Genomic DNA, 27739 nt, shown 5'->3' with positions numbered 1-27739 from the left:
CAACATATCTTACTCAATGTGATTAAATAATCATAGAAAAACTATTTCATACAATGTAATACAGAGAATGTGAAGAGGGAAAGAAAGCCTACTGCTAATACAAACATGTGATCTTGATTGTAATATATATGAATACTCCTGTTTCCTTGTGTTCCAGTGTCAAATAATTAAAGCAGAAATGCGGGGGGTGGGGAGGGGGCAAAAGCCTATCTCCTCCATTCTTTCCCAAAGGTCCTATCCTCTAAACCAGCCCAATCAATCCAGTTACTTTCTCTGATGATCTGAGATGTAATACACTCCTAAAATTTCAATATGCACTTCCAAACCAGTTAATTAATCATAAGATACTAGATGCATGGTTTTTATTTTATATAACTTGGTTATAAAAGAAAAAGAAGTATAGGAAGTGAGGCGGTATATCATAACATGCTAAGAAAACTAGTACTCCCAAAAATCTATTCCCCCAGAGAAAGACAGTCGGCCCTTTGTATCCCCAGGTTTCCCACCCGCAGATTTCACCAACTGCAGACTGAAAACATCCCTCCCCAACCCCCAAATCCCAGAAAGTTCCAAAAAGCAAAATTTAGATTTGCCACGTGCCAAACTCTACACTGAATTCATGCGAATGAAGTGATACGTAGGCAGACTCTGCTGTAGCCCGTGTGCAAATATAGGTTAAGTGCAAATACTGTACCATTTTATATAATCCAAGGACTTGAACACCCTCAGATTATGGTATCTGTGGGGGAAAAGGAGGGTCCTGGAACCAATCCCTCTAAACAGAATGACACCCGACATGCCTGCCCTTAAAAAGGTCTGCCTTAAGTGGGTTCTGACCCCATAAAAATCAATGTTATTGTAAGTAGTTTAAAACCATGAGTCAGTAGTTATACTGAGTTTTCATGTTGTCAATTTACATGACTACAAATTACAATGAAAAATATTTTGAGTGTTTTTTAAATACTAAAATTTCAGTACACAATGATTTTATGAGGATTCAACCAAGAAAACTAGATGAGAAAAAAGAATGTACCTTTTCATTAGTATAGTCACTGGTATACAAGGTATGCCCACGTTCATCCAACTCTTCTGACCAACCCCTTGGAGGAGAACCACACTGACTATCTGACTGGCTGTAACAAATTCTGTGGAAGTTTTCTTCTGATGAAAGAAGCTATAAATAGTCAGAAATATAAGGATTTTTCTTCTTTGATAGCGTAAGTATGCAGTAGTTGAAAATTTAAGAGATTAAGCAATTATATTTGACTATAAATACAAAAATATCCTGAAAATACTTTAATAATTTTCAAAACAAATTGTTAACGCTTTTAAATGGTACACTGTTTAAGTGTTAAGGTGAAATTAATAATAGTTATTTCATCACATTAATGCAACCATAGAAGAGTTCACCACCCTGGCAAGGTAGCTCAGCTGATTACAGTGTCATCCCAATACACCAACCTTGGTTCATCCCAATATACCAAGGTTGTGGGTTCAGTCTCCAGTGAGGGCACACACAAATAATCAACCAATGAATGCATAAATAAGTGCAAGAACAAATGGAGGTTTCCTTCCGCCCCCCCTTCTCTCTCACTCTAAAAAAAACCAATAAACAAATATCAAAGAAAAGTTCACCATAATAAAACTGAAAACAATGTTTTCACACTGAGAGACAAAAATGCAGCCTTTTGTTTAATGCTGCTTTTGAACTGAAACCAGGTTTAAAAATGATATAGGTGTTTTTGCACACACACGCCTATATACAAGCAAAGCAGGTGATGAGGGTACCAAGTATCTTTAACTATGAGTCTATCACAAGTTCCTAGTCAAATGCCCGGCAAACAACAGTGCTCAATAAATGCAACTTAAATTATTTTTTAAGTGTGTGTGGGAGACATGGGAGAAAAGATACTACCTTTGTAACACTACTTTATGTTCTAATTTATTAGCAAGTTTTCCTAACTCACTCAACCAAATGCTTATTAAAGACGGCTGGAAACTAAACTTCAAAACAAAACAAAATACTGAGAAAAATCAAGCACAAAGAGATTAGGAAATTCAGTGTAGACATAATTTAGGTATGTTTTACTGTAAAAAGCATGATAAACTCCAGACATGTAAGAGATGGGGAAAAAAAGATTGAGAAAAGTTAACAATTTCTGCTTTTTCAAAAAGGCACCATAATGTGGCTAAGTAGCAATTTGGCTGCACTTCGCTCATTCAATAAATACTTATTGGGTTAACTTTCATGTGTAAATGACTCTTTCAGGGTCACTTTCAGGTAAAAGGGTTTTTGTAATTAAATCTTAACCATGTATTTTCTACCACTGTAATTTGGTCTGAAACACTAAGACAGGTAGATTCTAAATATTGTAGAAGTTTAAAAACATAAAGAGTCTAATATTAATACATTCACAAGTACTGACAAAGATAACACTGCAGAAACCTTGCAAGTGAGCTGCATATATTTTAACAGTAACATTTTAAAAAACTGGAGCCCTGACTGGTGTGGTTCAGTGGGCTGGGTGTCATCCTGCAAACCAAAAGATTGCATATTTGATTCCAGGCCAGGGCACATGCCTGGGTTGTGGGCCAGGTCCCCAGTTGGGGGCGTGCAAGAGGTAACCAACTGACGTTTCTCTCAAACATCAATGTTTCTCTCAAACATCAATGTTTCTCTTTCTCTCCCTTTGTTCTCCTCTCTCTGAAAATAAAATCTTTTTTAAAAAAAGGAAAACTTAATTTAAAAATCAGGATTTTTTTTTTATTTCATTGAAACCACTTAAAATGTAAGCTCAGGTAGGCAAAGTGCAATAAAATCTTTTTAAAAAAGAATAAAAGGCAATCTAATAAAATTAATCTAAGAAACACTAAATTAATTTTTTTCAGAAATATGATTTTCGAGTTGACAAAATGCTCACCACAATTTCCCAATTTTTGAGCAACAAAGACATTCCTTTCTGCCATAAAAAGTACGAAACAGGAGTAGATCTTTAAGATCTTGATATTTATACTGTCAGGAAAGAGCCAATTAATGGCAATGAAATAGAAACTAAAAGAGTATTTTTGGCAAGGACTCTCCAAATGTTAACTGCTCTGTCCTAAATACTCCTACACAACAGGATACCTGCCTCAGTAACTTTGGGGTATATATCCTGCAGCAAATGTAGCCTAGTGGATATGTGAGACGGCTTTAAAAATGTTCCATTTACAGAAGAATAACAAGTAGGTACCCAATTGATCATCTGGATGAAACATTTTTAAAAATCATTAATGAGCAAGAGGTTAAGTAATAACTCAGAGGCCAAATACTAGGTAGAAGAATCCAAAAAGATAAGGAAAGACCAGGTTTCTCCTTGAAGGCATTTGCCAAACCTCAAACTACAATGTTAGCTTTCAAGGCCATGCAGAAGTATTAAGGAACAGGACTCGGGACCACCAAAGACAGGGACTCTAAAAGGATACCCTATAATACAGAACTGGAACAACCAAAAATTAAATATGCACATTATGGGTGAGCCAGAAGGAAATTTTGTCCCTTTATTCAACACTAGGGAAATCACAGGAATCCTCCCCAGTAATGGGGTGAAATTAGGGGAATCCTTAATCACAAACCCATCTGCAAGCAATATAAAGTACCTACCTAAATTTTAGGCCAGTAAAGACTAAAGCTACAAATTTAGTTTCAAATGTTCAGAGGACACTAGTTTGCCTAAGCACCTGGCAGACACAACAGCAAACACTCTCTAAAGGAAGAAACTTCCAACCCCAGCATTAAAGACTTCTTATATATGATGCCCTGGCTGGTGTGGCTCAGTTGGTTGGAGCATCGTCCCCGTATCCTAAATGTCACAGGTTCAATTCCCAGTCAGAGCACATACCTAGGTTGTGAGTTCCATCCAGTCTGAGAATGGATGATCCCTGGTCTCAGCACATAAGATGTGCCCATCCAGACACGGACAAATGTTTCTCTCTCTTCCTTCCTCTCTCTCCCTCTCTAACAACAATGAAAATATGTCCTTAGGTGAGGATTTAAAAAAAACTTCCTCACGAAGCTTTTTTTTACAAATTTCCAAGAACTATAATCTCATGTTAAGACACACGCATGCATGTGCATAAGGTGACACAACACACCATGACAGCAGAAAAACAGATAGCATGCTCATATTTTCAAAGACTTGATATATTAGAATTATCAAAAACAAAATATAAGACTAAAAAAAGATATAACAAATAAATGCAATAGATGACCCTTCACTGGATCCTTCACTGTAGGAACAAAACTATAAAGGACATTACTTGACAAGTGAGAAACACAGAATATTAACTGCATATTAAATAATATATTAGCATTAAATTTTTGTGATAAATCTATTTTCATCAAAAAAGCAGTTTTATGGGAAAATGTCCACACACTTAAGAGAATAAAATAATTATGTTGTCTGCTCCAAATGGTTCAAAAAACGTTACTAGAGGGTGGAAGGAGGAAGAGAAAAATCCAGCAAATGTGGTAAAATACTAACAATTGGCAACCTATGTGAAGAGTCTGGTACATGGATTCTTACTATACTATCTTTCTAGTTTTTAGTAGGTTTAAAACTTTTCAAAGTAATAAGAGGGGAAGCTACCAAACAAATAAAAATAACATGTTTTTAAAATTCAAGGATTGGTTTAATGTCAAGTAAAAATGTAGATGAAGAAGAAAATAGTGAACAGGAGCTGCATCTAGCAGTTACTGAGAATGAATCAAAGAGACACAGAGATAACATTTTTAAATATAAGGGAAATCAAGAGACATGACAAACAGAGTGAGCACACTAAATGTTCATGTACCCAACATTCCAGAATGAGAAGGGAAAATGGAGCAGAAGCTATAGACAGATAATGGCTAAGAATTTTCCAAAAACTCATCAAAGATAGGACTCCTCAAATTCAGGGGTCCCAACAAAGCCCTGGCAGGAAATAGAAAAGATAACTTCACCTAATCACGTGATGGTGAAATTACAGATACAAGTTTCTAAAAGCTACGAGCATGAAGTGACAAGCCACCCTTAAAACAAAGACCATCAAATTGATAACTAAATTTTCATCATCAACCATGGAAACCTGAAAACATGAGAATAAAATCTTTAATAAATTAGGAATAAAACAAACAAGTAAACATTCAACTTAGATCAGTATACCAAGTAAAGACATTCTTTAAATACAAGGATGAAATAAATTAATTTCCAAATAAACAAAAGCTAAGACTCTATCACTAACAGATCCTCACTAAGGAAATTTAAAAGTAATACTTAAGACAGCAGAAAAGTTATCCAAGATAATTTTTATAAAGAAATATGATTTTAAAAGGTGGTAAATATGACTATTAATTTTATGAGTCACCATGTACAACAACAACAAGGGAGTTAAAAATAAAAATATAAAGATGATAATGGCACAAAAATATGTATAGTTCCTGTGCAACTTTAAGGAGCAAGAAGATTTTAATTTTAGAATTTGATAGTATGCACATTAAAATTTCTAAGGCAGGTTTCTCAACAGCAGCACCACTGACATTTAGAGCCAGATAATTGTGTGTGGGGGCTGTCTTGTGACTCACAGACTGTTCCACAGCATCTCTGGTCTCCATCCACTAGAGACCAGAAGCGCTCTCCCAGCTGCAACAAGCAAAATTGTCTTGACATTGTCTAACCCCACCCCCTCAGGCAGAACTATCCCCAGTTGAGAACCTTTGCTCTAGTGTGAACACTAAAATAATAAGCCTCAAACTTAAGATGGAAGTCTGAACGCTTGGTCCGTCTCAAACCCCACTAAAATAAAAATAGTAAATATGTTTTAAAAGACCTAAGCCCATGAGAAGACACAACAGTCACAAAACTCTGGAAGCTGAGAAGCAGAACAACAAAGCAGAATCTAAACTGGTGAGAGTGGGGAGTGGAGTTGTGAAAGGAAGATGAAATCCAACAAATTTATTAAGAATCTTCAAATGGTGCAAGAACTGAAAGTATCAGGTATTCCTGGAACTGGAGGTAAAAAGCATGAGTACTACAACAAAGGCTAAAATTGCCAGAATCCCCTTTTTACTCCTGGCTGCTGGAAGCTCACCTCTCCCTTATACCAACAGAAGCAGAGTATTCCCTCTCAAGAGGAAAAACCAGTAAGATTCTGAGTTGGTAGACAATAACTCAGACATTGTAATTGAGACAAGGGTACTAAACAGAAAGAGGAGAGACCCGGGATTGTATGCAAATTGAATGCTAACTACAAACACCCTCGTAGCCCTGACTTTCTAGAGAGAAGATTTTAAGACTTCTGTGGAAACTCTGATTAGTGTAAAAAAAAAGACTTAATGATTCTAACACTGGGAACTTCCCAGCAAGTAGCAGACCCAGCCTGCCAAAAAGTCAAGTTCAAAATGCCTTGCATTCAGGAAAACTAGCATATGAGAGCAGAATATAGACATTTTCACAAAGTCTCAACTTTGCCTCCCATGCACAACCTTTCTCAAAAAGTTACTGAGAGATGCGCTCCAGCCACTTTGGAAATACCCTATGTTTACAATGTGTGCAGAGACTGGTAGTGTAAGCTGAAACTCTGATATACAAATCACTCTTTTCTTTACTGAAATAGAAAGCTAAAAAACCTACTGTTACAAGTTCCTGTGTGTACTTTAAATCATTCTATAACTTAGTCCTTTCCCCAACTCTCCCAAATAACAAGATTTTACTTTATTGTTGATACACAGGATAATTTATTTTCAAATCTTTCTAGATCTACATTTCAAATAATTTTCCTAACACTTTTCTTATTACAGTAACCAGAAACAATTTCTCTCACTATTCCTGATCTCATTCCTGAACACTAAAGTACAACTTACTACCAAACCAAAGCTATAAATAACCAACTGAAAAATAGGACAAGAAGAGGAGTTATTAACACAAAAAGCTTTTAAATCTGCTAAATACAGGTGTTACCTGATCGTTCCAGCTCGTGTTTTTAACTGTGCAAGCCAGCTGCCTTTTATAAGAGCAGAGTGTCCTATGCAGGCACAGGGCCCTATCTATGAAAGAGCAGGATTTAGCACCCATATGTCAACCCCAGCCAAACTTTTCCCGCATATCTAAGACAACCCCAAGAAACTCTACAGACCTCTGAGATAAGTATCTGTCAAAACAGAGCTGGGCAATTCACCACACCACCCTTAATCAAGAAGTTTGGGGAAAGGTGAAACCAAGGCGGGGGGAGCGGGGGGCGCAGGAAGACAGTATGAACACCTGTTAGAGAAAATAATGACTGTACAATGAATTGTCAGACTTACAGGATGGTCCATTTGTAGCACAGACATAAGGTTATACTCATTTCCCTTACATGTAAACAAAAAGTGATCTTGTACATCTGACTGACAGAAACTGAGAAGTTATCCTGCTTACAGACCAAATCAATCAAGTGTGTGTTTTAATCAGTTAAATATCTGCCATTGTGTATTTGGCTAAGAGACATAATTTCTTTCCTTTTTTTTCTAAAAAAAAAGTCACTGCTTGGGCAATAACAGTGATTTAACTATCTTCTAGCACATCAGCACATGAAGGAAATCACTGGCACCATGCAACTTTAGTACAGTTAATTCTGCAACTAGTAAGCACACTACAAAGTTAGCTACTGTCTACTAGTTAGAGATTAGGCAGTAACTAGCATTAACGTAGTAAAACTTGGAAAGAAGATTTGGTATCTTAGAGATTTCAAGTGTTCTATTATTTCAGTACCATGATATAAATCTATTCACTCCTTTTGTCTCTGAACAATGAGAAAAACAAAGTTTGGTAACTCACTGATCAATTTCCTGATTACTCATACCTCTGGTTCTCCTGGACTTTGAAAATCTCCTTTGCCCATGCTTGTGTCCCGAGTCCATCGAGGGGGTTTCCAAGTTCTTTCCTGTGTTCCTCTGTTATAGTAATAACTACGTCCTGAACTATCTTTATGAGTTTCCCATTCTCCATTAATCTGAATTGCTGGGCTTCCCGGAAGTGGAGGGAGAGCAGACTGGGAGAGTTTCAGTTCCTGAAGGTTAGCGTATACGGGAGAATCTGGACGTCCTTGATTTGGAGGTGTTGTTGCCTGTGAAAATTTTGAAATTTTCATGTTTAAACTGGTATGACATTTATAAATTTGTTTAAACTGGCATAACATTTATAAGTTAAAATTAAACACAGAATGTATAAACATATATATTAAAATTCATTTTAGAACATATACAGGTATATATATTCTATCTGAGGAAGTAACAGTTTTAATGTTCATAGTTCCAAAAAATTAAAGACTCAGATAGAAGCCAAAGTGTGATTAAAAACTTTCCCTCACCCTGAAAGAATATACAGCTAGAAGTCAAGAGGTGTGGGTGCTAGTCCAAGATCTGGCAATAACAAGTTGTGTGACACTGGATCAGATCACTTCACCTCTCTAAATATAGATTTTTTAATAGCTCTAAATGAGAAACTTGAATTAAACAACCTAGGTCTGCTTTCACTCTAAAATTCTATGACTTCAGACAATTTTTAAAACACAAAAAGCCTCATGAGTTACACGAGTAACTCAGTAATTATTCAGAAAACTATCAAAAGAAATATTTTTATATTCAAAGCTTTAATGTTAAATCAGGAATATAAATGAAAGATAAAGGAGATGGATTACTTCAGCTAACAGTTTACTACATTCTATTCCTTCTCAGTTACAATTTCTTAGTGATCATAAACCATTTAATTTATTCCTAGTTTCCTTATTTGTGAATTTCCTAACAGTGGGAAGAATGGGCAGCAACTCTGATCTACATGCTTGATCTTAGCCTACATTTTTCAGTTTTAAATGTTTCACTAGATGTCAATAGCAGGATACTCTTCATACACTTTGCATAAGAACATTGTAAACTGTTACAATTTAGTTGCTGGAAAAAAGCACACGTCTGAGAACACCTTTTTGTATTTGTATATTCATAGTTTTGTATATATATATCTTTCTTTTTATGTCAGGGTTTCTTGACCTCAACACCGCTGCATTTTGGGATCACTCTTTTCTGTGAGAGGCTACCCTGCACATCGCAGAATGTTTACTAGCATCTTTGGCCTCTACCCTCTACACAACAGTGGCATTTCCTCACCCTCCACTGTGACAACTAAAAAGTCTTCAGACATTGCCAGAGGTACCCTGGGGATAAAACTTTCCCTGGTTCAGAACCACTGCTTTATCACATAAATCCTAGAGTTATGTTCAGATGTTCAGTACCTCAATAACATACCAATTATTTTATGAATGCTTAAAAATCTTGAATTAAAAAGGGAAATGTAAAGATATACTGAATCAGTCTTATTGAAATTGAAGTACTGTAACTTCTGAAAACATTATTTGCCTATAAAACAATTATAATGAATCTAAATTACATAATAAGCTTTAAAAGAGAAAACACTAAAACTAATCCACAACTTGAATACATTTGTAAAATGTTTACCTTTGGTCTTTTTACACATGGCAATTAAGCCAATACAGTGTACTCAATGATATAAATTAGACTGACACAAATTATAATCATACAAATCAACATTTTTCTAAAAACACTAGCTTTGACTTTAGACTACTGCTGAACAGCATCTTCCTAAGAGGAAAATCAATCCCTGCAGACAGATTTCCATGTATTTCTCTTCCAAACTAATTACGTATCCTGGTGATTCACTAGGATAACAACGTTACTCTAAAATAAACGGTTAATAATTGTATATAGTAAATCATTTTCCAGAAACTTATCAGGAGGATATTTATTCAACAAGTATTAAAGAAAAAAGTTCTTTCTTTGTTCCTGATTGTTTTCTAGACTTGGGGAAATAAAGTACCAAGAAACAGCCTTTTTCTAAATGATGTTTATGGACAAATTCTACCAAATTTTAAAGAAACAACTAGTTCCTGTTGTTTAAAAAGTTCAAATTTAAACAGTTTTTCTAATTAAAAAAATTAAATTACTTCAACAGTTTATAAAATTAATGTAATTCTGAAATAAAAGCAGAGAAGAATGAGAGAAAATTATAAACCAATCTCACTTATAAATGAAAATACACCAAATAAAACATTAGCAGTCAGAATGACCATCATAACCAAATCAACAAACAAGTGCTGGCGAGGCTGTGCAGAAAAGGGAACCCTAGTGTGCTGTTGGTGGGAATGCAGACTGGTGCAGTCACTAGGGAAAACAGGATGGAATTTCCTCAGAAAACTAAAAATGGAACTGCCTTTTGACACGCAATTCCACTGCCAGGATTATACCCTAAAAATCGTAAAACACCAATTCAAAAAAACCTATGCACCCCAATGTGCATAGCAGCACAATTTACAATAGCCAAGTGCTAGAAGCAACCTAAGTGCCCAGCAGTAAATGAGTGGATCAAAAGACTAAGGTGCAATTACACAACGGAATACTACAGAACAGAAAGAAGGGGCTCCTACCCTTTGAGACAGTATGGATGGAGCTGGAAAGCATTATGCTAAATGAAATAAGCCAGACAATGAAAGACAAATACCACATGATCTCATCTATAAGTGGAACCTAATCAACAAAACAAACAAGCAAGCAAAATATAACCAGAGACATTGTAATAAAACACAAACTGAGAGTAACAAGAGGGGAGGGGATAATGGGGAAAATAGGGAAGGCCCATCAAGGAACATGTATGAAGGACACATGGACAAAGCCAAAGGGGGTAGGTTCAAGGGTGGGAGGTGGGATGAGTGGGACAGGGGCTGTGGTGGGATGAAAATAGAGATACCGGTACTTGAACAACAATAAAAGAATAATAGTAAATAATAAATAGAAAACTTCTGACTTACAGGTAGCTGATATAAGAGGTGAGGGCATACAAAAAAAATAGCAATCAAATCCAGAAGTGCATTAAATAAATCAGGAAAAAAGCAGTTATGTTACGAAACTCTTGTCTTTAGGAAATCTCTCACTGTAATCCTTTACATTAACAGACTAACATGGTCATTTCCACAGACCAACAAAATATTTGATAAAATTCAACAAGGATTCAGGATAAAACTCAGCAAGTGAGGAACAGGTGATGCCTCCTTAATTTGACTTTTAAAAATTATTTAGAATAAACATCATTCTTAGCATGATATTGATGAAAAGCATTTTCATTAAAGTGAAGAATAATACTAAGATGCTTTTATTCAACATTGTACTGGAGTTCCTAAGCAATGTACCAAGATATGAAAAATGAATGAAATTTATAAATACTCAAAAGAAAAAACCCTGGTATTTGTCATTAACATAACCAACATCTGAAAACCCAGGTCCATGAAAACTACTAAATTTAATTAGCTGACCAGATATAAGATCATCTAATCAGTTTCCCATACGTGAGCAATAAATTGGAATTAACAGAATAAAAAATTTCATTCATAACGGTAGAAAAAACTGTTTAACACAAATAAACTCTAACAAAAATGTAGAAAACCAAGTGAGGAATACTTATAAAATCTTCCTTAGGCACCAAAAAATGTACTTGAGTAGATAAACTTGTGCTCTCAAATGGAAAAACAACTTTGTGAACATGTTACTTCTCCAAAAATTAATCTATAAATTTTATAAATTCAATGCAATGTTCAGCCCACAACATAGTCAGTACACTGCACCTAGCACACAGTAACACTTAATGAAATGTGTTGAATGGACAAATGAACAAGTACAAACACATATGCCCAACTAAAAGCAAAATTAAGGACTTCGGTTACATGTGAGGAAACTAGGAAAACATCCACATTTCCAGCTTTGGCAGTTGTGTTATCACCTAAGCTAGAAACTACCTGAAAATGAATCGAGTGTCAAGTTCTCAGCTAGGTGCTAATATTAAAACTATGAATAAAAAAATGTCTTGTGTTCTAGGACCTCATAACATAGGAAAAGAAAGTGTAACAAAAACCATATAAATGCATATTAGACACAATGCTAGAGCTACACATAGGAAAGCTTCTACACATGGGTAAAAGCTTTAGCCAGCTTTTACCTGGCTAAAAGCTGAGGATACAGGAGGCAGCAAGAAAAAAGTTTGAGGTGATAAAAAGCACGGTACAGTCAGGAATGATGCTGACTTACAGAGTAGGTAAAAGGAGCAGCAAGAGAAATATCTAAGGAAGAGCAAATGCCAGAAAAAGGATAAAGTTTGTATACCATGTTAAAAAACACAACCATATCCAGTAGCATTTAGAGAACTAGTGAAGATTTTAAGCCAGAAGTACACTCTGATTTAAAATTTAGAAATATTACAGATTTTAGAGGGACATGACTAAGGGCAAAGATCATTTAGGAGGCTGGAAGAACAGGACAGACACAAAATGCAGAAAGCTGCAAGAGGACAAACGTAGAAGGAACGGAGAAGCAAGGCCAGAGTCGAGAATAACTGGAAGGTTAAATTAACAAGCAGATTGTATCTTTGTTTATGTGAAGCATGTTTTGGTGTATTTTTTGTATGTATGTATTTATGTATGTATGTATGTTTTGTATGTATGTATGTATTTTTAACTATAGATTAAATAACGTCAAGATGAAGAATAGGATAAACAGAGAGGAGCAAAAAGGAGTTCCATTTAGATTGTATCAGGTTGATACACCTTTTGAAAATCCAGGTGAAAATGCTCAGACTGTTAGATACACAGATTGGGAGCTCAGCATGGAAATCAGGGCTAAAAATATAAATGTAAAAGTCATTAGCCTATAGGTGGGGCCAGTAACTCAAAGACAGGACACAGAATGAGAGGAGGAAAACAGAACCCTGAAGAACACTAAGCAGTTGTTTCATGAATTAAAGTTATAAATAAGGACACAGCACAAGGACTGGCATGGTGACTTCTACTATTGTTATTATTATTGTTAAGTATTAATTTAATTAATATAATTAAGTTATCAAAGTAAGAGGATGTAGTAAAGGAGGCAAAACAGGAAGTCTGAAGTAGAAGGTACAACAAGAAAAAGTATTTAGAAGTCAAGGAGGAGAAAATTTTCAAACAAGGGGGGAACCTGATAGTACCAATCCAAAGACTTCAACATAAAGGCTCTGAAACCACTCCCAGATTCAGCGATTAAGAAGTCATTAAAAGACTTCAGCTCCCAGACTCAAGAATCAGAAATTATCTTCCTTCTCTAAACAACTAGAAAAGTCAATAAAACACAGAAAATTATTTTCACACATGTACAAGTAGCCCAGGACTGTGATTCCTGAGGAGAAACAGAGGTGAGTGCTGCCTCTCCCATCCCTTTCGCCTGGAGGTGGTTTCCAGAGGCAGCCCAGGGACAAGAAGCCCAAGCAGAGTCTAACAGGCTCAGTAAGTGAACAGGACAGAAATACACTTACTACACTTATTACTTAAAGTAACAAAGGAAATAATAGAAGAAACAAAAATAATTAGATAAATATCAAGCAATGCAGAAAGGAAAAGGGAAAGAGAATGGTCTCCTTTTTTTAAATCAGGAAATTTTCAAGTATGGTATTTTTCAAAATTGATAAACCAAGAAATAAAGGCAGCAGTGATGTCTGATTAAAAGATACAACAGTAATTCTAAGTAGAAGAATATGTAGTTAGAAGAGGTTTATTAGCAATAAATGAATGGTAAAACTTTATTTAACATTTTACATTCTCACTTCCCACCAGTTAAATTTTTTGATGGTCATTTGAAATACTGCTCATTTGCTATTAGAAAGTGTCTTAATGAATTTGTTTTCTTTAATGAATTGAACTCGAATGAACTGAATTCAAAATCAGCTTGAACTCTCAATTCCAAAGTGTACAGAAGAAACAGATGAACCCTCAGTATTTTTGTTAATAATCTCATCTCTGGCAAAAGGAAACTGTCCATGTTTACTATCAACAGCTCCACCAACTGAGAAAATTTCAAAGTACTTACCTAATTGATCAGTAATGATTTTTTCCTCAACAAGTTGTGAAAAGATACATTCATGGGTAGAAAAAAAACCTTAATATAAATATCAAACTAATTTTTACATATACACAAAAGATATTAACTACAACAAGGGATGGTTAAGCAACTATACACTATTTTGTCTAGTGAAGCAAAAATATAGTTTTTTATATACTGGATGCTGGTAAAGGTACAATGTAACAACTTTAGTTTACTGCTAGTAATTTTAATTAGCTGAATCTTTTTGGAAAACAGTTTGGCAGTATGTTTCAAAGCTTTTAAAAAATATTTTTAGGCCCTGGCTGGCGTAGCTCAGTGGATTGAGCGCGGGCTGTGAACCAAAGTGTTGCAGGTTCGATTCCCAGTCAGGGCACAAGCCTGGGTTGCAGGCCATGGCCCCCAGCAACCGCACACTGATGTTTCTCTTCTCTCTTTCTCCCTCCCTTCCCTCTCTAAAATAAATAAAATCTTTAAAAAATATATTTTTAGAACCTTCAGCCAAGTACGGGAGGGAATCTTAAAGAAAAAAAAGTTTTTTGCCCACAAAGATGTTCATTCCAATATTATTATTAGATCTAAAAATCCAACAGAAGAATGGTTAAGCAAATAAATATCCAATATATGAGGCAATACTATGTAACAAGCAATGAAAATGTTGATTTTTAGTAACATAATAGAAAATTTTATGAGGTTAATGGGAAAAAATATATAAAACTTAACTTCCGACTAAACTCTAACTAAAAATTTCTTTCTTTTTTGGATGATTTTTAAAATTGTTTATGTTATTACAGTTGTACCAATTTTTCCCTAACTAAAAATTTCAAAGTATGAAGAAAAACAAACTAAAACATTCTCAGAGTTCTCTAGACAATAGGATTATATATGACTTTTTTTCTATGTGCTTTATTTTCCAACTTTTGTTACAATGAGAATTACTACCTTTGGAATTTGATTAGGGGAAGAATCTGGGGCACCTGCCTAGTCCATTAACTCATAAAAGTGAGAGCGATAGTATAACACTAATTAAACTAGAGTTTCTTAAGGGGTGGTAAATGGCTCATCTATATCAGACTCACCTAGAGGTGCTTAATAAAATTCTTGGGTCATAAGCCAGAGTTACTGGGGTGGGGACAGTGGTGGGGACAGTGGTGGAGGCGGATAGTCAAGAATTGGTATTTTTTAAGTAACTTACATGATTTTTATGTATACCACTGTTCAGAAAACACTAATAGAACTCAAGCTACCTGAATGGACTTAGGACTAACTGTTCGCCATGGCTCAATAAACTTGTATTATAAAATATATAAATACTTAAAAAGACAATTCTAAAGTCCATACCACCAGTTGCTTCTTATTCTGAAAATCAAAGGAAGAGTTAAAATTTTTTAAAAAGCAACAAAAAAGTGTTTTAATAAATGAATCAAATAAAAATTAGTTTACTAATTATTTTTAACCAGTATTCCGCATTTAAACTGAACAGCCTTGTTCATGGATTGTCACCAACAAAAAACAAGGGGATTTTTCAACACCCCCCCAAAAAAGACTTTTTAAAAGAACAAAAAAAAAAAGCTAATTTTATGGTCCACATCTGTCATTAATTAACACCTGAATTGGGACTAGCACCTCTGCACATGACCCCATTTTGTACTTAAAAAAAGATGTGGCCTGTCCCACTTTCTCTATACATAGACTAGCACAGCCCTCCCACTACTCACAGGAAAGAAAAACGAAGAAGATAGTTTAAGCTTAGTTTGCACCGGAATCCTCACTTTTTTAATACCAAAAAGATTGCAATGTGTCCCCTTTTTACTTTTGACTTTGCATAGTTCAAGAACTGCTTCTAAAATAAACTTCAGAGAATGTCAGAATACATAATAACTAAGGAGCTATACCTCATTTCTCTGCATATGCTACTAAGGTCTAATATTTAGGTATCTACTGTACTCTAAGTGTAAGATTACACTTATACTGAATGATTAATGTAAGCCCCTACAGTCTACAGTCCACAGCCTAACTTTGATTTAGATTTATGAGGAAAAGATTACAAAGTATCAGACTCCATATTAAAATTATTTTTTAATTCTATTTTAACTCATTTGGAAAAAAACATATATGTGCCTTGGGTAATTTATCTGCTCAAATTCTGCCTTACTGTAATGGTTAATTATTATAACACTGGTGACCACAATAGAAGACAAAAAGAAAAAATGTCAACAAGCCAACATTCAGTTAATACAAGACTAAAACTTTAGTTTCATTGCATAAAAATTGCATATCAATGTTAACTGAAAAATATAACTTTCTAAAAGGCCATTTTTCCACTGAAAGCCAAATTTGAGGGGGAAAAACATATACTGACCTTTGTTTAATTATTTTTAAATATAAAATCTGCCCTGGCTGGTGTGGCTCAGTGGGTTGTATGTTGTCCTGCAAACCAAAAGGTCTCTGGTTAGATCCTGGGTCAGGGCACATGCCTGGGTTGCAGGCCAGGTCCCTGGTTGGGGGCATGAGAGAGGCAAATGATGGATGTATCTCTCGCACATCAATGTTTCTTCTCTCCCTCCTTCTTCCTCCCTTCCCCTCTCTCTAAAATTAAATAAAATCCTAACAAAAGAAATAAAATATAAAATCTTACAAACTTTAATGTTCATATCTTAAAGCTTGACTGCATTACATGAATATACTGATATTTTCTATGATTTACCTATTTAGCTAACATTTAAAAACTAATTATGAGCTAGGTGACAGATGAAAATAAGAGACCCTGTCCTTAAGAGTGAGCAGCCTAGTATAAAGAGGAGGAGATAGGTAAGAAAATGAGCCCAGTGGCATGAGCTAAATACTATGGAGAGATAGAGGTGTGTACAGGATGGTCTGGGAGCATAATAAGAGAGACACTAAACAGGAACGAGGGTGAGACATGGTGTTCAGAAAGAGTCCACAGCACAGTTTAACTAGATCTGTAAAGGAAAGCAGGAGGAAGCCCAATATGCAAAGAGAAGTGATGGTCTCTTCAAGAACATTCAGAATCTGTTTTTAACTGACACAACACAAAGATATGAAAAGCAGCCTTTCAATAATGAAACTGTGAAAAGTTTTAATAGATATCATTTTCATGGTAAATGAATTCTTTTCCTTACTTTTTTTTTCAGATGGTTAGTTATTACAACTCAAGGTTGCTCAACTCCTATAGGATTTGATACCTTATTTCTATATACTAAAACTTTTTAGTGCCAACCTGAGTAACTGCTTCACACCATCACAGGTCTGTCACCATTTCTGCCTTTTGCCCTGACACAGACAGTAACAAAGCAGGTCCCAAGTAGGAAAGCTTTGAGACTTAGCAAATGTTTCTCTGTAGACAGCCATACACAAACATACTGATGAAGTCATTTCCATGCTACCAATCTGCAATAATAGCTGCAAACAGACAACAGTGCAATCATTATAAATAGTGCCATGCTATAAACTAAAAACACTGGTAGTTAAAGACTATCTGTACCAAGAGGGTGGGTAGGTAAGAGGTGATAGACACCAAAGTGAAAAGCCCTGGGGAAAAAGGGATGAGCAATACACAGTCAAAAGGGTGTGTGCAATTTAAAGAAAATTTGCCAAAAAGGAACAAAAGACAGATTTACCCACCAAGGCCAAGCCCACAGCTCTCCATAGTCATTTTCTGTAAGAACTCAGTATGTCCCCCTGAGTACTCCCTTCTCTTTCTTTCTCTCTCTCTGCCTTTCCCATAAGACACCATCCTTGCATATTCACCAGTTCTAATCAACAGCATCATAAGCTACTCACTTGGAAATTTCAACATCATCTTGTGTCTCTTCTCTTCATCCCAACAAGGTTCTACTAATCTTCCTCTTAATACATCCTGAATTTCTTCCACTCTTATTCCAAGATAACCACGTTAGGGCCTCTTTACCTTTATTTGCTAAATGATTAATGGCTCCATTTCTTCACCTTGTCCAAATGATCTTCCAAGTACCAATAGTTATTCTCTAAAAACACAAATCTGCTTAAAAACATCAAAAAATACTTCACTGACTATTGAAGTGGCTCAAATATCAAAGCAGAGAACTTAAGGCTCTTGACCAGTCCCAAATAAATTTTTCTGCCTCATTTATTATCCTTCTCTTTCTCTTTACATTCTTCACTTCAAAGCTCCCATATTACTCACAATTCTACTATTAACATCAGGCTACCTCTTCCTCCCAATTACCTTCAAATCTTTTCTTTTTCCTTCTATCTAGGACAGAGGTGTCAAACTCATCAGCCTCGAGGTTGCCTTCAAAGGGCCGAATGTAATTTTAGAACTGTATAAATGTAACTACTCCTTAACAGTTAAGAGCTCAGCGCTGCTACTGCCCAGTAGAAACAAGGTGAGGGCCTAATAAAAGAAGGTGGAGGGCTGGATTCGGCCCGTGGGCCTTGTGCTTGCCACCTGTGATCTAGGATATCCTGTCCCCAAACACCAACTAGTAAACCACAAATAAAACCACTAAAAGCTGGTTCAAAGGTCACCTTCTCTTTCAGATGCTCCTCTATTCTTAAACAGAATTCATACACTTCCTGTGCATATAGAGCAGCACTAACACAAATATTAAACTAAGCCAGGTAACTGCTTTCCCAATCCATAAAATATATTAAGAAATATTAAAGTAAAGGAGACAGCTGCTATATAAACTAGTATTTATTGATGAAATCTTACTATTAATTTGTGTTGAAAATATTCAACCAGATATGTATGTCCTTGGTCAGTGAAACTAACAGACTTCTTCAACTGAGACATTATGCTGAGATAGCAAGACTTAGTTATTACTATTTTATGCTGATGAAGCAACATGCAAAGGCCTGCTATGCTGCCAGTTATTCCAAACCTCCCTCCCTGGGGACTTGAATGGCAACTGTATGATCAGCATTCAGAAAATGACTCAAGATTACTTGCTGAAATTTCTAGAAACTCAAAAGTTTACAGTAAAATTACAAATGAAAAAAATGCATCTGTGCTTACTTGTTGAAAACATATATGAACAAATTTAAGGGTAGAAGTTGAGGTTTCTGGCAACAACAAAAAATAATAAATTTCAGAAAGATACAAATATTAATCCACAGTAATATGGTACACATTTAATGGCTGATATACTATCCTTCCTCTAACTTTCTGATGACTATTCTTTTTTGTTTGTTTTTTTCAAAGATAAGATTCTGAAATAACATTTCAAAAACCTCAAATTATCTAAGGAAAAGAATCTATGAACTGTCAATTCAAATGAACACAACCAAACAAATGGGTTTCTAACTCACCACATATACCAATTCATTAACAAGTCTGCATGACAACACTGTAATACAGTTGCTTGGATAATCTATCTGGGTGCATAGTTACGAGGTTTAAAACATTTTTTCCATAAAGCTGTACTGAAAACCTTATACAAACCATATAAAAAGTAAATGATTGTTCATCGTTATAAAGGCAATTCTACTCTAAAGCAACAAATAGTGAAGCCTTGAATCCCATAAAAGATATTCAAAAGTTAGACACACGAGTCAATACATATAAATATATACTCACACACACATCTATGCATTAAAAAATCAAGAAAGCTTTTGTACTGTACTTCATGGAACTAGAGCTGATTTTGTTTTGCTTTTGTTTGTATTTCCTAATTTATTCTCAATGAGTATGTTTACTTTGAAGTGAGAGAAAAAGAAAAAATGTGGAAAAAAAGACAGTTTTAAAGCCATGTAATGATTCTAGAATGGTATTTAGGAAGTTCTACAATCTAAACTATAGAGGCAAGAACACATGATACCCATGGAGGTCAATACTAAACTCAAGTTTACCCAGAAAATACAGAGTAGGCAAGGAGGAAAAGCTGGTTCAAAGTCACAAATATTTAGGGTTCACTGTAAATCAGAAATGTAGTCACCATACTTAAAATTATAATCCTCATAATAAGCCACAATGTGAATAACCATTCCTATTAGCAAGTTCTCCAAATTACTAATGGATAAAATAGTAGAGTAAGTAAAGGGTAAAGATAGGTGAGGTGGAGTGGGGCTGTGCCATTATGATAGTGGTCAAAAGTCTAGCACCTCTTTGAGTGAGTAGTTCATCCTAAAGTTTCAGAAACAGAGGCCTGTCCAGACACAAGCTAGCCATTCCAGACCTCCTCTCCTTGCAAGCATCACCACCATCCACCTCCAGAACTTTTTTTCATCTTGCAAAACTAAAACTCTGTACATGTTACCCTATAAACTCTCCATCTCCCTCTGCCCCAGCCTTTGGCAACCAACATTCTACTTTCTGTCTCTATGAATCTGACTACTGTAGGTGCCTCATATAAATGAATCATGTAATATTTGCCTTTTTGTGAATGGCTTATTTCACTTAGCATATTGTCCCTAAGATTCATCCATGCTGTGACATGTGTCAAAATTTCCTTCATTTTTCATGCTGAATAAAATTCCATTACATGTACATACCACATTTTCTATATTCATCATCCATTGATGGAAACTTGGGATACTTTTACCTTTTGGCTAATTTGAATAATGCTGTTATAAACTTGGACATATGAATATCTGTTTGAGTCACTGCTTTCAATTCTTTTTGGTACTGTGACGATTAATGTTATGTGTCAATTTCACTAAGCTAAGGAGATGCCCAGATAGAAGGAAAAACAATGTTTCTGAGTATATTTTAAGGATGTCTCCAGAAAAGATTAGTATCTGAATAAGTAGACAGAGTATAAAAGATTGTCCTTATCAGTGAGGATGGGCATCATCTAATCCATTAAGGTCCAGAATAGAACAAAAAGGCAGAGGAAGGACAAGTTCATATTCTCACTTGAGTTAAAATATCCATTGCCACCTACCCTATTACACTGGATCCTCTGGCTCTTAGGACTCAAACAGGAAAGTACACTCAGCCCACACCAGTTCCCAGACCTTCAGACTTGTATTTAATCACATTACTGGCTTTCCTGGTCCTCCAGGTTACAGATGGCAGATTATGAGACTTCTCAAGCCTTGGTAAGAGCATAGGCCAAACCCTACAATAAATCTTCTTACATACCTCCTATTGGCTCTGTTTCTCTGGAGAACCCTGACTTACACAGATTTATACATTTTTGAAACTCAAATAAAACTTACCATTAGCGCTAAAGGTCATCATTTAAAAAATCACAGTTTATTTTACATGTTTTCCACTCCCAACATGTTACATACTCACTACAGACCATTAATCCAAAAGAGGGGGGAAATCAGCAGCTAAATCTAAAAGCAATTTAATTTTGTTCCTCTCAACCTCCTCCTATATCCCTAATTTCCAGGAAGAAAAATATAAAATAATCTACTTATATTTTGAAGTGCAGGAGACAAAATCATCTAAAAACACATCAAAAAAACACTCGGATAAAATTGTAGCTTGTTTTCCAACATTCTTAGTTTCCTGTTAGGGCCCTTCTCAATTCTCTTTCTCATCAAAACTAGTTCTTAGTTCAGAATTTTTATAATAGATTCTTAAATACAAAGATACATTTCCCATACATACTAACTCCTGACCCTCCTCTAAAGATTCAGAATTACTCTACACTGTTCTAAAGCTCACTTGAGACATGCCGGCTCCCTTTGGTGCCAAGTCAGTTATTTATATGCTTGTTACTTTCATCGGGCATCTAAACATTCACAGGAGAAATAAAAAGGTTTTCATTCAGACTTCACAAGTCTCTACATATAAAACTGACAAATGAGAAAATCTGCAACAGAGGTCTAAATTCAGTTAAGATTTACTAATTTCTTAACTAGTATGTCCTTTTGGGATACTGTTACTCTTCAGAATGAGACATACTGAAAGTGCCATAAATGTGTCTGGTTCCTTTTAATAGAAGTGCTAGCCATAGGAAGAAATAAGTCTGGTTATCACAGTTTTCAGTCTTCATATTCTATTTTGGTAAAGACGCTAACAGAAAAACAATTATGTGTCAATAATGATATATCAGAGCAAGTAAGTACTGTAGGATTATCCATACCATTTTTATAATTACATTTAGTTACTAGAAGAACACTGAGATTTACTAATTCCCATTTAAATCTTTAAATCTGTAGCTGAGAAATTTAAAAGATCCCATTCTTTCCCACTTGATTATGCCTAAAGAAAATCTGGTTATTAAGTTACATAACTGATAAACAGATTTTTCCATAACTTGTTTAAATTACAGTAACTAAAATGTTGATGAAGAAAAAATTACTTTAGCTAATATATGGAACAGTTGATTCTTTATAAATAAAAGTTCAATCCCTATGTATACGCTAGGGATACTATCCATATAACATGAGTGCTTAACAATGCTTTTCAACAAAAAGCATGGTAAATCAAGTGAAAAAAAATCTGACATTCCTATGGGAAATATTTACCAGATAATAAAACTTTAAAACCACACTTTACTAACTAGAAAAGTGATATACTGAGTTGCACAAAGTGTTAAGATTTCCTCCTTTAAATTATAAAATACAGGTACAAAAGATAAAAAAATAATAAACTATCTTTTAAAAAAAAGGAAAACAGAGAATAAGGTTAAAAAGAAAAAAAAGTCCTTCAGAGAAATCTACTACTCCAGTATAACCTGTTGATATCTTGAATGAAGTTTTAATAACAGATATAGGCTGTGGAACCTTAGAGTTTTTAACTTCCAAACATCTTGTACTTCCATATTGTCATAATGAAACTTTTGAGCTTCCTTTAATAGAAAAATATGAACTGCCTTATACCAGCTGATGAACTTTTTGAGAAATCAAATGATGGCAACATGCACAAGAAAGGGCCACATACTAAGCCTGACAAGCTCAGAGTGGGCCTGGGTGCAAACTCACCTAAAGAAACCACATAGGATGGTCTGAAATTAAAAGCTTTCTAACTAAACGCAAGTCATGGCAGACAGTCATGTCCAAGGCTAGATAGATTCTTCCCTGACAAAAGTCAATCTTTACCTTAATTGAGCCTGTCTATTGTCTTTTTGCATCTATGATAACATACCTTTGGAATGTCAAGTTTCTTTTTTCCAGACTCTTCAAAGCACAGGTACCACACCAGAGTGAGGCCACAAATCCCCTCATTATGATTGTTATCATGTTAGTTGTTGACTCTTAACTACCTTATTTTGCTGTGCATAATGTGCATGTGTTGTTGGCCCAAACTTTCAGGAAAAAAATCTTTTGTTTTAATTTTTTAATTCAATTTTTTATTTATTTATAATTAGAAACAAAACCTATTCTTGTATTCCAGAATACTATTTTGGACACGGATAGCATTATTGCTTCCTAGAGTTACACTTTTTATAAATAAATATAAGAGAATTAAAAATATTTATAAAGATACAGAATTAGTACTACCCATGTATAATGTGCACCCTTATTTCCCCTCAAGATTTGGGCAAAAAGTGTGCATTATACAAAGCAAAAACAGTAAAGTGGGCTTCCTACATTAGATCCTTCCTAGACTAGTTCCCCCAAAACTTATGATACCAGTTTTCCATAAGAATATTAAAACTGACAAAGTATTATAAAACATAAAATAAACCTAGTGAGCAATGCTCTGTTAAAAAATTTGTTTGATTTGCCTAAACTATTATCAATAAGATAATACCAAGCAATACCAAGTGTTGAAGAGGATGCAGAGAAAAGGGAACCCTTGTATACTCCTGGTGGGGATGTAAATTGGTGCATTCACTACTGAAAACAGTGTGGAGGTTTCTCAAGAAATGAAGAATAGAATTAGCATATGACCCAGCAATCCCTCTTTCAAAAGTTTCTACCTGAAACTTTTGAAAACCCTTATTCATAAAGGTGTATGTACCACTATGTTCACTGCAGCTTATTCACAATAGCCAAGACACAGAAACAATCTAAGTGTCCTTTGACCAATGAAAGGACAAGAAGATATGTTACATTTACACAACAGAATACTACTCGGCCATAAAAAGATGAAGTACTGCCACTTGCAACAGCATGGATAGCTCTTAAAAGAGTATCATGCTAATTGAAATAAGTCACACACAAAAAAGGACAAGAACCGTATGATTTCACTCATATGTGGGATATAAAACAAAAGCAACAAATACATTCATGGATACAGACAACAGACGAGTAGTTACCAGAGTGGTATAGGGGTGAGGGGAGGATGAGGAGAGTAAAGGGGGTGAAATTTTCAGTGACGAAAGGAGATTAGACTTGGAGCAGTGAACATACAATGGAGTATACAGACGTTGTATTATAAAGTTGTACACCTGAAACTTATACAATGTTATTAAACCAATGTTACCTCAATAAATTTAATTTTTAAAACAACTTGCCTAAAGCAATAGCAGTATCCATACAAGCTGAAAAACAAAAATAAATCTCATGGGCCCCCAAATATATTACAGAAGCATAATACAGTACACGAATTACATGAAGCACACACCCAAACAAATTGATTCTAATCCAATACACTAACTGTACATTTAAAATGTTTTGCTTGCCTACTTAGAGGTTAACAAAAGCTCTTTTGAGAGTCTAAGATAGAAATTCAGATTTGCAAACTGTCTTTTTCTCAATAAAATTTTCCTTTGGCAGTAATGAAAATAATATATAGCGATTAATATTGTTTAAGCAAACACACTGTTTGAGGCACTTGATTTACTCATCTCGTTAATCTCTCTCACACCCAGGAGTTAATTATTCCTCCTCATAAGGAAGTTGCTGAACCAAGATTCACAACTACATCTATTTGATTTCAAAGTTCAGGCTATTACTCACTACCTATGTGTACCTACCAAGTAAAAATAATTATAGTAATTTCTTAAAGCTTTGTTTAATAAATATTTTTGTTACCACAGTGTAAAATATTTTCAAATTTAAGAGCTGGCACATTCTTTCTCCCTGAAGCTACAAACAGAAAAACACTAACCAAGAAATATTAAATGTTAAGTTATCAACTTTAATTTCAGTTTGCCTATTTTTACTAAATGATTTGAAAATAATGTCCTGCTTCCTAAAATATGCATAGCACAGCTGAAGTAATCAATAAATATAAATAACATGATCCGCTCACTCTATGAGAGTGGCAACTATCCGGCTTACTTCAGATTTCAAATGTTGCCTCTCACTGTTTCCAGAAGTACATTCTCACTTCTCACAATCATCAGAACAAATGTTCTGATTTTTAGTTCGGAAAGTATAGTCATCACATCTATGACACTACCCAAAATCCAAGCTCAAAATGTTTCTCACTCTCCAACTGATTTTTCTGAGCAAAATAAAAGCAAGACAATCAACGGTGTAAATATGCGTTCCACTAGGAAGCAGGTTACTTGATCCAATACACAGATTCATCCAACTTACTGAGTGCTAATAAGTTTGGGGTACTGGTAGGTTTAAACAGGAAAACAGAAAACTTGGAACATTAATTTTCATGGTTCTTTAGTACTCCTAAGTAATAAAAAAATCACTCGAATATTGTAAAATAACTGCCAAGGCACACTCACCAAATTCGTTTAAAAATAAGCTTCAAATACATTTCTGACCAGAGCACTACACTTCTGTGTGCTCTCCCAAAGGAACTGGACACCCTCACATTTAGATCCTCAGAGAGAGGGAGACAGAACAACTCTCCCACTGTGAATCTTTCTGCTAGATTACATTCTTGGGTATTTAGGAGATTTTAACGTTTCCTACAGTCTTCGTCTGTGAAGACAACACTAGATAGAACAATAAAGAAGACCAGATGTATCCTCTGGGTGCTAAGAGGCCAAGAATGGTTAAGTAAAATTCAGAGGGTAGAGTCACTAAAATAAAACTAAGTCTACATCTATAGGATTTTAAATGAATGTCAGAAATAATAAACACTAACAGCTGACATGGTAGAAAAACAAGCATTTCCAATTTAGAATGTAGGGTAAACAAGCTTTCTTTTTGTTTAGATGTATTTTCTTTTACCAGATTTTTAAAAAGTGAACATTTACATTTTTAAAAAATTAGAGCCTACCTACACAAAACTATTACCTAGAAATTTTTAGTATCTTCATTTTAGGCAAATCAGGCAATGATACCTGATAGTATAATTTTTCATTTTTCTCTAAAGATAACATTGAGTATGTCCTGGAGATACTACAAAGAAACAAAACTACTACTATAAAGACAACTAATAGTAATGATGATAAATACAAAAGTCTGATTCTTTTTGAAAAGGTTCAATAATCTTTCATATTACTTTTATTAATACTGGAGAGTGAACCAAAATACCCTAAAATACAAGCTCATTAATGACAGAAATTAAATAAGTCTTTGCATTTTATCAAGTAGAGAAAGCCTTTCATAAATGGTGAATAAAAAATAGATATTGGGTGTCCCTGTCTTACTAAAGAAATTTCAATTAGGCAAAAATGTAAGTCCCCCAGGAAAAGTGATCAAGGTTTCACTGCATTCAGAAATATTTATTCTGTAAGACTTAACATTAATTATCCCCTTGCCCAAACTTGCTTCAAATTTTAGTTCAACAAGCTATATAGATGAAAAGAGATACAAGACGAATTAACACAATTCATCTTATATCAAAGTATTGAAAAATAGTTCTGTCACATTAAGGCATCTCTCACACTGTATACTCTGCTTAAGGAAGAATCAATCTAGTAGGCAGTCTTTATTTTTCTTGGTAAGCTTTCCATTTTCTAACTTCAGCACAAAAATATTTAAAACAGTCCGAGAACAGGAAATCTTTCCTTCCTCTTTTCTATCCTTACTACAGACATAAGTCTTTCATTTCTTGTCATTTCTATTTCTGCAAATTCAAGGTTTTCAATTCTTGAAACTGAGCATTTTCGCACTGTGCCTTCCTTGTGGAAATGTGACTTTATGTATAATAATGTTCAATATAACTCTTTCTAACACAAGAAATTTCCAAACCTCTAACATTACTATAGTTTATAATACTGCATATATACTTACAAGAAAAATATAAATTTAATTCTATGTATTGTTAAGACCACTATGTGTTTTCCAAATTAACTGATACAAAATTTTAATGAAGAACTTATCTACCACTTGCCTTCCCTCAGACTTTAGCCAAAAAATATTTAGCCAAATTTTAAAAGTTTTATCAAAAATTTTTATCATCAACCACTAGCATGTGCCCTGTATGTACCTAAGGAAAAGAATCTTGCAAGGCATCAATTAAATAGCACTTTCACTTAGACAAATGTAGACCCTTTCACCAAAACAGCAATTTTCAAACACTGTGGTCACAGAGCCCCTTTTACACTCTTAAAAATCCCTGGAGACACCAAAGAGCTTTAGTTCATGTTCAGTTATCTACTGATATTTAGTATTCAAAGTTAAAACTAAGAAATTTTAACATTATTTGTGAAACTCATTTAAAAAAAATAATAAGACATACTACATGTTAACATAAATACATATTTATTCAAAATGATAGTCTCCCCCAAAAACATTACTGAGAAAAATGACACTGTTTTACATTTATAATATACTTTCTAATGTCTTCTAGATTCTCATATCAGCTTCTACATTAAATCTGTTAGAATTTGTTCTTTTGGTTGAATACATAAAGAAAAAACAGCCTTAGGCAGACAAAAAAGAGAAAGCTTTTCAGGTAATTGTGGACATTTTTCTCTGGCATTCCATCAAAACTTGAGTGAAAAGTTCTTAAATATCAGCTGCAATGTAGAACCTAAAATCCTGTCAATTAACTCTATTTGTACTTTTTCACATTAA

The 27739-nt window shown here is 34.6% G+C and overlaps 1 protein-coding gene across 3 annotated transcripts in view; it reads right to left on the bottom strand.

The window, feature by feature from the left end:
- The window catches only part of ARHGAP12 (Rho GTPase activating protein 12), a 111265-nt gene that overhangs the window by 50176 nt on the left and 33350 nt on the right, over positions 1–27739 (bottom strand). For 2 of the 3 annotated variants that reach the window (XM_045857884.1, XM_045857885.1), the window contains 2 exons: positions 7858–8121; positions 1034–1174 (listed from right to left, as the gene is read on the bottom strand). In XM_045857884.1, the coding sequence (XP_045713840.1) occupies positions 1034–1174; positions 7858–8121 (405 nt within the window). The remainder of the gene's footprint in view (positions 1–1033; positions 1175–7857; positions 8122–27739) is intronic. The other variant, XM_045857886.1, reaches the window with a different exon arrangement.

This window comes from Phyllostomus hastatus, unplaced genomic scaffold (assembly GCF_019186645.2).
Source record: "Phyllostomus hastatus isolate PE091 unplaced genomic scaffold, TTU_PhHast_1.1 phas_scaffold_1674, whole genome shotgun sequence".
Classification (NCBI taxonomy): domain Eukaryota; kingdom Metazoa; phylum Chordata; class Mammalia; order Chiroptera; family Phyllostomidae; genus Phyllostomus; species Phyllostomus hastatus.
The sequence above is the reverse complement of the archived record's forward strand: the minus strand, read 5'-3'. Positions and strand labels throughout refer to the sequence as shown.